At 38.2% G+C, this 14,337-nt stretch overlaps 1 protein-coding gene across 3 annotated transcripts in view; it reads right to left on the bottom strand.

Moving 5' to 3' along the window:
* The window catches only part of GRM5 (glutamate metabotropic receptor 5), a 257,065-nt gene that overhangs the window by 41,612 nt on the left and 201,116 nt on the right, over positions 1-14,337 (bottom strand). For all 3 annotated transcript variants that reach the window (XM_065632035.1, XM_065632043.1, XM_065632051.1), the window contains exon 3: positions 13,452-13,687. In XM_065632035.1, coding sequence (XP_065488107.1) covers positions 13,452-13,687 — 236 coding nt within the window. The remainder of the gene's footprint in view (positions 1-13,451; positions 13,688-14,337) is intronic.

Below are 14,337 nucleotides of genomic sequence, written 5' to 3'. Positions count from 1 at the left end.
CACCCTGAAAGCCTTTTTTTAAATAACTCAGTGCTATTAATGGCACAGATTTGCTCTGCTGGCAGCACCAGTCCAGCTAAGGAATAGTGGGCTGGAGGTTTTCTGCTTCATATGTCATCAGCAAAGCTGCCAGCTGCACTCCAGCCACCAGATCTTAACACGGGGGAAGGAGAAGAATCAGAGATAAAGAAACTGCGTCAGTGCTGCTGGGAATTAGTCAGACACCTTGGAAGGATTTGGCTCTGAAGGGAGGACAAACAAAGAGCTCTACTAGAACATTTGCTCTCCTTTTGTCAGTCAAGCAGCAATCCTTAGAAGCTGGGGAGTCCCATGTGTGGGCAGCCAGGAGCAAATAGAATGGAAATAACCCTCTCTGTCCACTCCATGGGAGTCTCCCATATGCGAGCCAATATCACCACACAGTCTTAATCACTGAAATATTTTAGAGTACTGAAAACATCAGGAAGTGCAGCAAAAATATATAGTTTGAATTGAAAACCATGGTGTAGAGGTCAGTAAGTGAACGAGAGGACTGAAAGATCCCTTTTTCCCTTCTGTGCTGGAACTGGCACTCCCAGTTCCGCTCAACCTCAGGAGCAGTGATTAACAGTTTGGATAACTAAGTAATATGAGCTTGAAATATCTGTAATAGAATAAAAATTTAAAAACAACACAGAGTGTTGCTCATTTGTTCTGTTCTACTAAGGTATTGCTTTTTCCTAATTAAAAATAATAGGCACAAAAACATGCAAAACCCAGATTAATTGAAATTAAGTGGAAAATTGAACAAGCGTATTACATTGCAATACACAAAACTTGGTTTAACCAATTATTCATCCTCAAAATTAACAGCTCACAAACTGTACAGTTAATTATAGTAGCCATTAGAATGAATCAGATTCACATCAGCAATAGTATTTATTATGAAACAATATTTCAGCTGCTTTATTTTGTATAATTGCTTAAAATATAATAACTTAATTCTTACAGGAACATTCTCCACTGGGCTTTCTGCTTCAGTTTTATAGAATTATTATTATGACTTTCTTTAAACATTGAATCTCATTCATTTCACCTGATAATTTGTAATGAGGCTGCTTAGCTCTTCATAGAAGCTGCTGGCAATTGCCAACAGAGTTGTGAGGGAATTAGCTGTTGTGAGAATTTTAATATACTTCCCACTACTGGAGAAAACATTTCCCTGAGATGTTAACTGCCTGAATTTGCTGTGTAGGGGAAAACCCAACCTGCCAAGTCTGACTGTCAGCATGTAGTACCTCAGAACTCTGTAGTTAAGGGGAACATCTCAAAAAATGAGACAAATTTTTTGCTCTTTAATATACAGTAATATAGTCTTGAAAAATGCCAGTATTGCAAAAATAGTTGTCTGAAAGTGATTTTTTAACCCATTTCACAAAGTAGTTAGGCACATCAGACTTGAAGCATCTAAGTAACTCTATTTAACTCAGTGATCTTAAGATGTGGTTTTAAGGGAAGGATGAATACACAAACTAAAAGGCAGTCTCATAAAAAAAAGAAAAAAAAGGAAAAAGTAAAAACATTTTAAGTCTATCTCTGCAACAAGTATGATTTAGGTAGCCCTAAACACATCGTTCACTTAAGTGTTAGCACCTATTGCTCTTGCTGGAACTCAGACACATATTCTTAAATTCATACACAAAGTGCTGTTTTCAGACAAGAACTTTTCCTGACACAGGGTCATCAAGAGATGGAGAGGTGGCAAAGGTGAATGTAATGATGATACCGTCAGTAATGTTCAATGGAATTGACTTTACTGATTAAACTCTCAATCGAGAATAATGAAAACAATCTAATAGAAGTTGAGGTGCTCCTGCAGAATTACTGAGCAGAGAATAAATATCTACAGACTGTAATCCATATGCTTGTTTATAATATCCATAGTAGAGCTTTTTTCTATTAGAATTTTTTAAAAGCCTCTGTCTATAAAACATTTGTTTTTCTCCATCTTGCACAGTCCCATATGAGAAAAATTTGCAAAGAAGGAAATAAGAAAGTCTTGCTTTCCTGTGGGCTGGGAAAAGCCAGCACGATGCCATTTAATGTTGGCATGTTGGATAAGCAGGACATATTCGCATGAATGTTTTAGTTCAGTTTAGGTGTGGGCTTTCAAAGCCAATCTCCAAATTGTTTCTGTTCACTGTGCTCTGGTTAGGACTGGGTGTCACAGTTCTGGGCAACATATCAAATTTGTTTTATTAATAAGAGACACTAAAACAGACCAAGTGCCCCAGGAAAGCACTTAATGCACCATAGCTGCAAATGGGTGTTCAAGTCTCAGGACCAGGCTGTAACCAGTTTAGAGTAAACTTCCCCTGAGCTGTGAATCTTTCATGTCTCACAGAGTTTGCAGTCACACTTAGCATCACTCCCAGGATGCTGCAGACATCAGGAGTTGGAGGTACAGAGGTGACAATGTGCGTGGGCCAGGTATAAAGCTGCATTTCATATGTCTCCAGTCAATTCTTGTTGCAATTTTGACAGGCTTAAGTACCTTTTCTGTGGTAGGACTGAGCAAATTTTTCAGGACATAGCTCATATTCATATTCCCACAAACATCTGGAAAAATATCAACCTATTTATGAATCTGTGCTGAATTTGGTGGTTATTTCCAAATTATTGTAGAAAGTAATCTGTACTGCAGTACCTCAGAACCAATAAACACTAACACTGCATCATGATAATTACTGCAAATATAAAAAGTTCTGCCTCCTGCAATTAAGAAGGACAAGGCAATGGCAGAATACAGAGTGAATCAAATCATATCTAATGAGGAAAGTAGGACAGCACTTGCAGTCGTAAGTGATCAAACATTGTGGAATTCTTTGAGAAAGCAGGGAATCTCAGTGGTTGGAGCATTTGCGCAGATCTCTCAATTCTGTTCTGTTTATTCCCTTATCTTTCTTGTCTAAGTAATTTTGGTAAGTAAATAAGGGCTTAACCTATTATTTTCCAAGCTCTGAAATCAACAAGGCAGTTCCAGTTTTGAAGTCATATAGCCATTTCTGTATACAAAATACTACACAGACACATCCTGTCCCTTTGGCAAATCAGATAACCCATCCATCTTTCAGTTTCCCATCTAATAATAGTTCCTTTCTACTACTTTTTATCTGCCATCTTTCTTTAGACTAAATATCACTCAGGAAGAGAACTACTTCACATTATCTTCCTGTTTGTCCTCTGCCTAATGCAATGGGCTTGTTATTTGCTGGAGTGTTTAGATGCTATCATGCTATCTCTGAAATGAAAGCAAAATTATCCTGTATTTCATGGGAAAGATAAGTATGCAAATATTTATTCTACAGATCATTTAGGAATCTATATATACAGGATTCAGGTGAGCCTTTACAATATGGTTAAAAGCATTAAATATCAGCTTAGGAATTCGCTGCCACTGGAGTAGGTGGTTAATATCCATGCTTTTTCCTTCTTAAATATATATTCTGTTTGTGTGGATTTATCTATATGTTCCCAGCTTTATTATAAGACCGTAACTATACCAAAGGCAAGGAACAATCTAAGAATGTTATAAACGGAGAGCATCATAACCTGCACCTTTTCTGCCCACAGTGCGGGGAGTGACCTAGTCTGGGACACTCCAGCAATATTGCAGCAGTAGATAAACATGGGCTATGCAGGGCGATCACAGTGCAGCACAGCAGCACCTCACAAAACAAGGCTTGGGGCCATGCGAAGGCATTTTCAGGGATGTCCACATCACAGCTATGGAGTCTGCACTGAGGCAGCCTGTTGGCGTGAACCTGGGAGTTTCACAGAATCACAGAACAGTTTGGGTTGGAAGGGACCTTCCAAGCTCATCCAGTGCCACCCCTGCCATGAGCAGGGACATCTGCACCAGCTCAGGTTGCTCAGAGCCCCGTCCAGCCTGGCCTGGGATGTCTCCAGGGATGGGGCATCCACCACCTCTCTGGCCAACCTGGGACAGGGTTTCACAAGCCTCAGTATAAAAAAATTATTCCTCATGTCTGACCTGAATCTCCTCTCCTTTAGTTTTAAATCATTACCCCTTGTCCTATCGAACCAGGCTCTGCTAAAAAGTCTGTTCTTATCTTTCTTTTAGGCCCCTTTTAATTATTGAAAGGCTGCAATAAGGTCTCCCTGGAGACCTCTTCTCCGTGTGGAGAAACCTTCTCTTCTTTCTATGGGGAGCTGGGCAGGGGTGGCTCTGAAAGCAGCCAAGAAAGATGAACCATGCAGAGACTGCACAGCCCCAAACTCCTCGTCCGAATTTGGTCTGTTCTGTTGTCACTTCTCCAAAACGCAAGTATGTAGATGATGGAAGAAAAACATGTTCTTTCACCAAGAAAGTGATTCCAGCTGGCAACGCTTCATTTCTTGGATCTATTTAAAAAACAGTTAGTGTACTTATGGGCACCGAGCCAAGAAAGGACTTCGGGGCCCTCGTAGTCCCAGTGCCAGGTGAGCCGGTTCTCAGCAGGGGCAATGCGGAGTTTTCCTCATGCCACAGCATCACTCCGGCATTTCCCCTGCATCCCTGAGCTCCTGCCACCCGGCAATGGCTCCACCAGCTGGAGCCGGCTGGTAGCAGGGCTGGCAGGGGCTCATTAAATAACCCTCCCCAAACTCGCCCTCTTGCCCCCTAAACACGGAAAAACAAAACAAAACTCAAACTTGAAGGAAATTCTGAAATATCTCTGCTGTTTCCAGTACTTAGCATGCAAATAAACAGAAAACATTGTTCAATAAAAATCATTTTACAGGCTTTTGATATAAAACCTGTCATTCCCTTTTTTTCTTTTCTTTTTTTTTTTTCTTTTTAATCCTTTCCCTTCCCTACTTTTTACCCTCAAGGAAGATGAAATACATTTTTTTCTGTTTGCCAGCTGGTGACATTACAAAGCCTCATCAAGCAGGGATGCTAAAGAATGCAAAATTACCATGGTTCAAGACACTTTCTCTGCTTTCTAACTTTTCCAAAGACTGAGAACACTTTTAATTTTAAAGAATGGAGAAGAGATAAAAGGAAGAGTGAAAATACTTTACATTTCAGGCAGCCTCCCTCTTATTGCATTCTTTAAGGAGAAACAACAGAAAAAAATATGAGACAGAATATGGGAGAACATTTTTTCAAAGTGCACAGCAGTTTGCTATGCAATGAGTTTAGCACTGAAATAAAGGGAAATTGGCGGTGTTTAGTTTTGTTTTAATTTTAAATTTTCTCAGTGATAAAAAGGTTGTTTATGACAAAATCTTAGGGGACATCACAGATGAAACCACAAATATAACTTACAGTCTCCAACTATCTCATGTTTCCTCATGGCTAACTCACAAATTAGTTTCTGTACAGTTTCCATATATTTATCATTGAAGACGTCATCAATTTTTTGTAGTTTTTTTCTTTTTTTGTTGTTGTTGGGTTTTTTGTTTTGTTTTGTTTTGTTTTGTTTTTTGTTTTGTTTTTGTTTTGAGAGACAAGGGGCTAACAGAAGTGAGTTCTGGTTTTGCTAGCAAATATGTCCCACATTCACAGTACTTGAAGTTCAAGGCCACCAGCAAATTTGGGTTTTTTTCTTTTTTTTTTTTTGCCTTTGCCTTTGCCTTAGTTAGTATCTCAAAAAAAAAAAATCAGGACAACAGGCTAATCTTTGCCACAAAGACATGGTAGTGCCAGTCTGCTCCAGAATATGGTGTAGAACTGCTTAGGTCTGTCCTGGGTCCATGCTGTCTCAATTGTGCTCCTTGGGAACACATCTGTAACCTTCCCTGGAGCTGTGTGTGCTGGATGGTACATCACCAAGTCAGTCATCCCAGAAACATGCATGTCTCTTCAGTGAAGAAATGAGTGGAATCTTATAAAATGGAGGAAAGGTGGTATATGTGAACCAAGTTAGAGCATGGTGTTCATACCTAATTAAGTTAACATTGTTTAAAGACACAGAAATGACTTATTTTGGAAGCTATTACAAAATCATTCATCAGAGCTTTCTGTTAAAGCAATGTGAAAAAAATCAACTTCTAGGTCTCTGCTATTTGTAAGGTTCCGGATCTATTTTTTTTGCTAAAAATCAACTGTAATTGTTTATTTGTTTATTTATTTTTATTTTCCCTCATTTTAGTTTCTTACAGGCTCTTGGACTGACAAAGATATTTTCTGCTCTATGTGAAATTTAATGTACTTCAAATGTCCTTTTCCATTCATAATGAATACAAAAACTCAAGATTGGATTTTATCTTTTCTGAAAAGGAAATTCAGAAGGAAAAAGAAAGAGATTGGGCAACACTTGAAAATGTCATTTTGATGCTGTGGCATAAACATAGCATAACACTGAAACAGTGTTAAAGCAAATTATAAACTTGAAACAAAACACTTCACTGTTATTGAAATAAGAAAACAAAAAAATTACTCATTTCAATGCTTTTCTTTCAAAGTGTGTGTCATTGGATCAATATGCTGCTATGGAATGCTTCAAATTTGAGAAAGAAATATCTTCCAGTACAATCTACTTGCCAAATGTTTTTGACCAATTCTAACTTTCACTTTTTGCAACTGGAAGCCAATAGTGACACCATTACACTTGATGTGATGATTATCAATAAAATGTTATATTTGAGAATGACTGAGCGACCAAATTCAGTGTCCCAAAATGTAGAGAGGGCTTTCAAAATATTTTTTTCAAGTACGTAGTTGACTTTGCTGTTTTATGTCTATTTAAGCCTACATAAGCAAGGCATATTCAGAGCTCTTACAAATCTGACCAGATGTTGACCTGCATCCTTGGGTGCCTATGTACTGGTGGTGGTCTGGCTTCTGTTTTCAAGTTCAGTAAAATCAGTGAAAAGAGTTTTAGTGACTGTAAGTCCTAGCAGAAGGTAAGTCAACAGATGATTTCTTCACACTATTCTCTTAACAACCTTACTATCCTTTCATCTTTGACAGAATTCAATTTCTTTGGTCATAAATTGCAGTGAAACAAAACCACTACAGATGCAAAAGCACATTAAATGCTGGCATAAATCTTTCTGTACTTGCAAGCATACATATATGAAGTATTTGAGTCTATATAGGAAGCTGAACTGCTGAGAAAAAAAGAATGACAGGAGCTACTCCAATTAATTAATAAGAACTGTATATAATCTGAATACATTTAATTATAATTTGCTTTTATTCTTAAGTCTGAAGAGACATGGTCTACCTGTAAAATAGTATTAATCTTCCACATAGTTATCAAGGTTCAGAAATGCAGTGAGAAAAAGAATTATCATAAAAAGAACAAGGAATTATAATATAAAGAACAAAACCACAGTAGCACGGTATATACTCAAATATATCTAATATATAGAAGGAGGAAGACAGGGAGCATAAAGTGAAAAAAAAAGAGAGATAGCTTTGTAGTCAGATTTTTGAGGAATTTGAATTCTGTAACAGCAGTGAGAATGAAGTTATTCAAGGGTTGAGCTACAGGTGTATTAAAATCAGGATCAATGTATATCAAAGAGTCTTTCAAGTAGGTATAACAGAGCATATAGCAGTTCTTAGTGCCACACTGCTTCTTCCTCTGAGTTGAAAAAATAGTAACACGTCTGCGTAGGCTCCTGGCCCAGATTATATGAGGTCTCTGGAAAATTCAGGTCTGGATCTTTATCTTACAGCTGATCTGCCTTGGGAAATTTCTGGACCTGAGCCAGCATCACTGTAAGAGTAGTGATAAACTGGTTTTGAGCTCCAGATCTGAAATGTGGTCCATAAATTGAGGGCTGGATCATCACTCAGTTTGCCAGTGTCCAGTTGTAAGGCATAATATTTCAAGTATATTGATATCATATTTGTCAAGTGTAGAAACTCAGCATTCCTACACCTGTGTTTTTAGATTGCAAATCAAAACAAAACAAATCAAGTTAAAATTCATTTCTATTTTTTAAACAGTGAATTAAAAGGCATTTTAATTCTCCTGAATACAACCTGTCCGTCACCCAGTTTGATACTTGAAATCATAAAATCATAGAATGGTTTGGGTTCAAAGGGACCTTCAAGATCATCTAGTTACAACCCGCTGCCATGGGCAGGATCACATTCCACTAGACCAGGTTGCTCAAAGCCCCATCCAGTGGAAGACGTTATGGTTTTACATTTACATTTTATGTGCCCTTCTGTACCATTAGCCACAACACTTTTCTCAATTTTATCCCTAATCTCCTTTACCTCCCTTTCTGTAAATAAACTCTTTCACTCTTAATCCTATTCTTAATTGCTTGGAGATATATTAGTCATCCTTCTTCTAAGTTCACTTTTTCACCTTTTGAAAAAATGTTTTTATCTCAGAGAAGCTACATGGTTAAATCACGAATGGAAGATTTGGATTTCTGCATCCTGCTAAGACCCATTCAGAATGCTGCTGCAAATCTCATTTTCCCTGTTCATAACCTTGAGTATGTTATTTTTTTCCTATAAACCCTGCCACTGGCTTGTTGCTCCCAAATATGTCAGACATAAGTTTATTTCCTCACTTTCAGTGCCCTCTATGTTCTGTCTGTGGTTGAACTTTTGTCTGTGATTACCCAGCCTCCATCATTTCCTTTTCTGTTTTCTACCTTTCTGCTTTGAAACATGGTATTTAATGTCAGGACCCTGCTGTAAATACCTGCACAAGTCCGCTTCATCTTCCTTCAGATTCTTTTTTTTGTTGTTCCTTTTCATGAAACTATCACTTTTCTCTGAAGTCTGTAACCTCTGCCAGTCAAACTAAGAGGTTGAACTGCTTCATCAGCATCAGCCTCAGTGAGACCCCACCTGCAGCTCTGCATCCACATCTAGAGTCCCCAACAGAAGAAGGACATGGACCTTTTGGAACGAGTCCAGAGGAGGGCCGCAATGATGATCAGAGGGCTGGAGCACCTCTCCTATGAGGAAAGGCTGAGAGAGCTGGGGTTGTTCAGCCTGGAGAAGAGAAGGCTCCATAGAGACCTTATAGACGCCTTCCAGTACCAAAAGGGAACCTACAAGAAAGCTGGAGAAGGACTTTTTACAAGGGCAGGTAGTGACAGGATGAGCGGTGATATCTTTAAACTGGAAGAGGGTAGATTTAGATTAGATATAAGAAATTATTCCCCATGAGGGTGGTGAGGCACTGGGGCAGGCTGCCCAGAGAAGTTGTGGATGCCCCATCCCTGGAAGTGTTCAAGGCCAGGTTGGATGGGGCTTTGAGCAACCTGGTCTAGTGGACGTTGTGTCTGCCCACAGCAGGGGGATTGGAACTGTACGATCGCTAAGGTCCCCTCCAACACAAACCATTCTATGATTCGCTATTTATTTGCTCTTTCTTCTCTTACACTTAGATCATGGATACTTGCAATGTGTATGCTGGTTTTGCTCTGTGTTTAAGTAGCACCTTAAAAATACTGTTTCATCCATGTCTCTGGCTTTTACACAGCACAGCAAAAGTAAGGTAATTTAGCAGCAGGGGCAAAAGGATTCATTTAACAGACCAGTAATTGTAATTATTGTGGTTGTGCCCCGATGACCTTGAAGACTTGACTTTTCTACTAATGTCAGTTAAGCCAGAGTTTCACAACATGTTTCACTTGCACTGGGTTTTGCTTCTGCTCTGTGTTAAAAACACATTTGTAAAACACCCTCACTAGGAGGAAAAAGGACCAGGAATTTGAATTCTGATGGCGACACTTGTCTGTAAAACAGCAAGCACATACACACTTGGTCTTCAAAGGTCCAAAGGCAATCAATACCAAAGGACTGGATTAGCCTTTTATGACCTGAAGATTGTCATTGAGTGGAGTTACTCATGTGGATCAACTTGCACACCTAGTTACAAACTTTGCTGAATTGCGTCCTTAGATAATAAAAAAAAATCTCATTGGTGCCAGAGAGGAAACCAAATCCAATTTTTGTAAAATCTCTAGTGTTTGGAGGCCATTACATGTCTTTTTAAAGATGCATTTAAAATTCTTTGTTCTGACTCTTGGTGTTCAGAGGTGGTTTGTAGTAGCTCTCCTATGGCATGGAACTGATAACACTGAAAATCAAGTCAGATAAGTCTGCAAACTTCTCACCTTCTGTATTGTTCCAGCTGGGCAGAAAAATCAATGAATTTAGCAACAGCAGTGACACCCGTTTAGATTAAGTAAGTATGTTCAAATCTGCAAATGAAAAGTGGGCTTGATGTTAAAATGTTCATCTCAGTGTGAACTAAGTGTATAGGAAGGGATGCAGACTTTTTAGTGCTTAGAAATGAATGGAGAAAAAAATATTTTTGATTGTTTTTCACATTCTCTTGATTTGGCTGATTTCACAGTTTTATTGTGCGTATCTTATTAAGTTGCGTCTTCGTTTCATAATAATACCTGCTTGGCATGGTCTGTGAATAACTGATATTAAAAAATGAAAAAAACCCCACAAGTCACTGGAGCTGGCTTCATTTCCTTATGACTTCGTGTATTTTCTGTCACAGAGGTAAATGTAGAGTACAATTTTACTAGGCAGGGATCAGCAAAGTAAACACAAAAATTTAAACAACTAAATTTATACCTGTGGCACTGGTGAAGTCAATTATATATTCAGATTTCAGCCCTATCTCCTTGTGCTCATTTTCTTGCTGTTTAAATAAGCTGTTCATACTGTTAACCATTGTTTATTTTCATGATGGTACAACCAGGTTGTGGAGTATAATCAATTTTTTCCACAGGTTATTGCTTTCTGTATAGATACCTTCATTTAATAATGACCACATCTATGAACACTAATCAGCTTTATGTTTATCTTTTTATCACTATCCCAAGAAGTAAAGAATGGCTTGCCTTTTGGTGCAAAAATAGGTTTTTATTTCTCTCCAGCATTTCTCAATAAACTCAGTCTCTTTAACTGAAATACTGAGAAACACCTTTAGCACTTTTTTTTTTTCCTTTTTATGAAGCTGCTAGGGAAGATAATGCATTCAATTAGATAAACTAAAGGGTACTGTCCTGTTTTCTTATCAGGATAAATCTGAAGCAGCACTATTATATTCATCATTGTGCAGAAATTGTCAAGGCAGTCCATGAAATGCTTCTGACTATCAAGGGCAAGTATCATCTCTACAACTGAGGGAATCTAAGACTCAAAACTTTGAGTTCTTGAAGTTAAGAAACCAAATATGAATGTAAGAATCAATATAAAGACACAATTTTCAAAGTTATATGGAAGATAGGAAATGAGGTAGAGGCAAAAACTACCATGACAGTCTCGAAAATTCATTTTAATTTTAAGGTTAAACTCCCAACAACAAAATCTCTCAGTCTTGCAATTCTCAGAGAATACATTTGTGTCTTTCCTGCTGATAAATCCACAAAGTTGTCCAAGTTCAATATTTCTTCACTTTATCATACACCCTTGCCTAGTTTGGGGGCTATTATGAGAAAAACAGGGTGTCTTAGCACTAATGACACACAAAATTGCCATTAAATAAATCTGCTTGTCGTCTTTCTGGCCAACCTTTCCGTTTCCTTTCCCTTAATTTTAACAGATGGTCTAGATCAAAATCAAGACTGTAAAACTGAGTAACATGATGACTAACAACTTTCTGTGTTAAAAACCTGATTAGCTGGGCAGTTTTAATTGATTGCTGCATGTAGTGTTGTTAATCTGGGGAACTCCACAACTGAAGTAACATTTTCCACTCTATGGCAACAAGAAAGAATTAAAGCCATCATAATCTGTATTTTGTTCTTTTACTATAGCCATCATGGCCCGGCACTGAATATAACAATAAAGATAAAGGAAAAGTAATTAGAACAACCTGTCTGGGAAATGGTTTGAAAATCAGTAGATTGCAACTCTTGTACATTTCTTTGTGTATTTGACATTCCTAGGTTTTAGGAACCTATTTGAGCTGTAGCTCAGTCAGGATCTCTTTGTTGGAAACCCTCCAGTGATGTGTGCTATTCAAATCAAGCAAGTCAAGCTTTATGATTAAGTTGTCTCATATCCATGACTGGGTGACATCACATCTATCATACCATCTCCCTGAACCCCCAAGATATTTTTTTGTTGAGGTGGTGAATTTTATTTTGGGCACTATAAAAGACTATAGGCACCTATATTTCACAGTTCCCAATGTCTTATATGAAACAGATGTTAGATTCTCCCAGTGTTGGTAAAAAGTAAGTAAAAAACGAAACCTAGAAAAGTCAAGTTGAAATGTCATTGCTAATACAGCACATTGGTAGAAACCAAGCCTTCATTAGCCTGTATCCACCTGTTCCCACTGTATTGACATCTCAGGAAAGAGAACTACATTATTGTGGGAAAATCGATGAAGTTTACTGTTCCATATGCAGTACCTGTCGATAGCTCAAAAAAAACCTGTGTTGGAAGGATAGCAGAAGAAAAATAATGGAGAAAAGTCAGTTGAATACTAAAGGTGTACACTGAGATTTTGGGATTCCTAGATGTAATTTCCATCTCAGCCACAAACTTTCCTCTATGACCTTGTCCAAATCAAAAGAAAGACTTATGAACATTAAGTGGGACTTAAGTGGAGTTTTGTGTTGTGTAAATCTAAAACTTTGATCCTTACAGCCATTTTTTAGTCTCATGGGCGTGTAAAAGATTTTGACATTTTAAGGAGGGAAGGAGCCCTTTGGGCTCAGAGCTGTGGTTGGGCTAACGGCCAGCATGGCACCACCTTATGCCCCAGCCCCAGCAGGATGTCCACTGTCTTAGTACTTCTTGGCATCTCATGTAATAAAGAGTAATTAACAGGAGTAATAAATAATAATAATAACAACAACAACAATAATAATAATAATACTACCAAAGAGAAAACTGTACCACATCTTTCTGGGAAAAAAAGTTTTTGCCACTGTTTTACTAAACTGACAAAATGTTGTGGCAGTTTTTGCTAAAATCAGTACAATTTAATGAAAAAGATCAGCTCAAAATGGCATTTCCTGAAATGACTCATAGTTGAGAGAAAACCTAATGAAATCTTTCAAACCAGCTAGTCTTCTATCTGAAGTACACAAATAATCATCATTAACATATGGATTTCAGATGACTTTTAGTATATTTACTCTCTCATTGCTCCTGTGAGCTAGAGCAACATCATCTTTGCTGTTTCAGAAAAGAAGTGTCGAATTTTTGCCCTACAACATTTTTGAAAGTGTTTAGTTGCCTGTGGAGGCAGAGTAGAATCAAGTTTTTCAAATATAGAGAGGAATTAGGTACTGAGGCACTGTTTGTTTCTTTAGAGATCTGAATACTTTTAAAATTGTGGTTGTTATCATTCTGGAAAGAGCAAGGATTGCAATTCCAGCCTCTTTCCTTCCAATCCTACTCATTATTCCACCAGACCAGGCTGCATCAGTCCAACATGAGGTGTGTACACCAGACATTCAGTCACACTGCTTTATACAGCAGAAGTAATAAATTCACTTACTTGTGCAAGTCTTGTTATATTTCGGATTCTCTTGAGGAAAGCCTTCCAACCGACATTGGAACCTGTGCTGCCAAAATTCCTGAAACCATGGATTTCGGTGATTGGTTTCTGGGCGAAGCTGTAGGTAGTAATCATCAAACCATTTCACATCAGGAGACTGGAGCTTGATTGTTATTCCACCGACAGCTTCACGCTGATACCCGTCTGTCACGTCGTACCTGTCTGCCCAGCCATCACTGTAATGATAAATGAAAGGGAGACAACATTAACCATTCAACAGAATAAGAAAAGAACTTTCTTAACAGTAAAATTCAAAGCCTAAGAGCACATACTCACACCTGTGATTCTGAGTGGAGTTTAGTAAAACACCTGTAATACTTTTAGCAGAAGAACTCAGTATTTTCCTTTTCCTTTTTTTTGCTTGTCACTCGCACCTTCTACTTAGATGATGTATTCTTCATCCTCTATTTCAGGTAATAGAAACAACACTAAAAATCACAGATCCTAAAATCTGCTGTGTATAAGCACATCTCTGCATCACATTAAGCCTCACTGAGCTTTAAAGAAAAAATCCTGGATTCAGTGTTTTACTGACACCAGGGTGATACTACTCTTACTTGAAAGGAGGTGACATTGAGGACAGGACCTCTTACCGTTTGAAGGGCATGGCTGTGTTGCACACCACGCCTAGACTACACAATGGACAAAGAGACAGAAGCAAATTTTGAATGGGCTGATACTGCTCAAGCAGGTATACCAGCTCAGAGCTCAGATGCATTGCATCTGAGGCAATAAATCCTCTCTACAGACATGGCTAATGAAGCTGGGTGAAGCATCCATGTGTAGCTTCTGTTTCTTGGTTGCTGGTGGCTGGAGTATTACAAAC

Source organism: Caloenas nicobarica, chromosome 1 (genome assembly GCF_036013445.1).
Source record: "Caloenas nicobarica isolate bCalNic1 chromosome 1, bCalNic1.hap1, whole genome shotgun sequence".
Taxonomy (NCBI): domain Eukaryota; kingdom Metazoa; phylum Chordata; class Aves; order Columbiformes; family Columbidae; genus Caloenas; species Caloenas nicobarica.
Note: the sequence above shows the minus strand (reverse complement) of the source record. Positions and strands in the feature narration are given on the sequence as shown.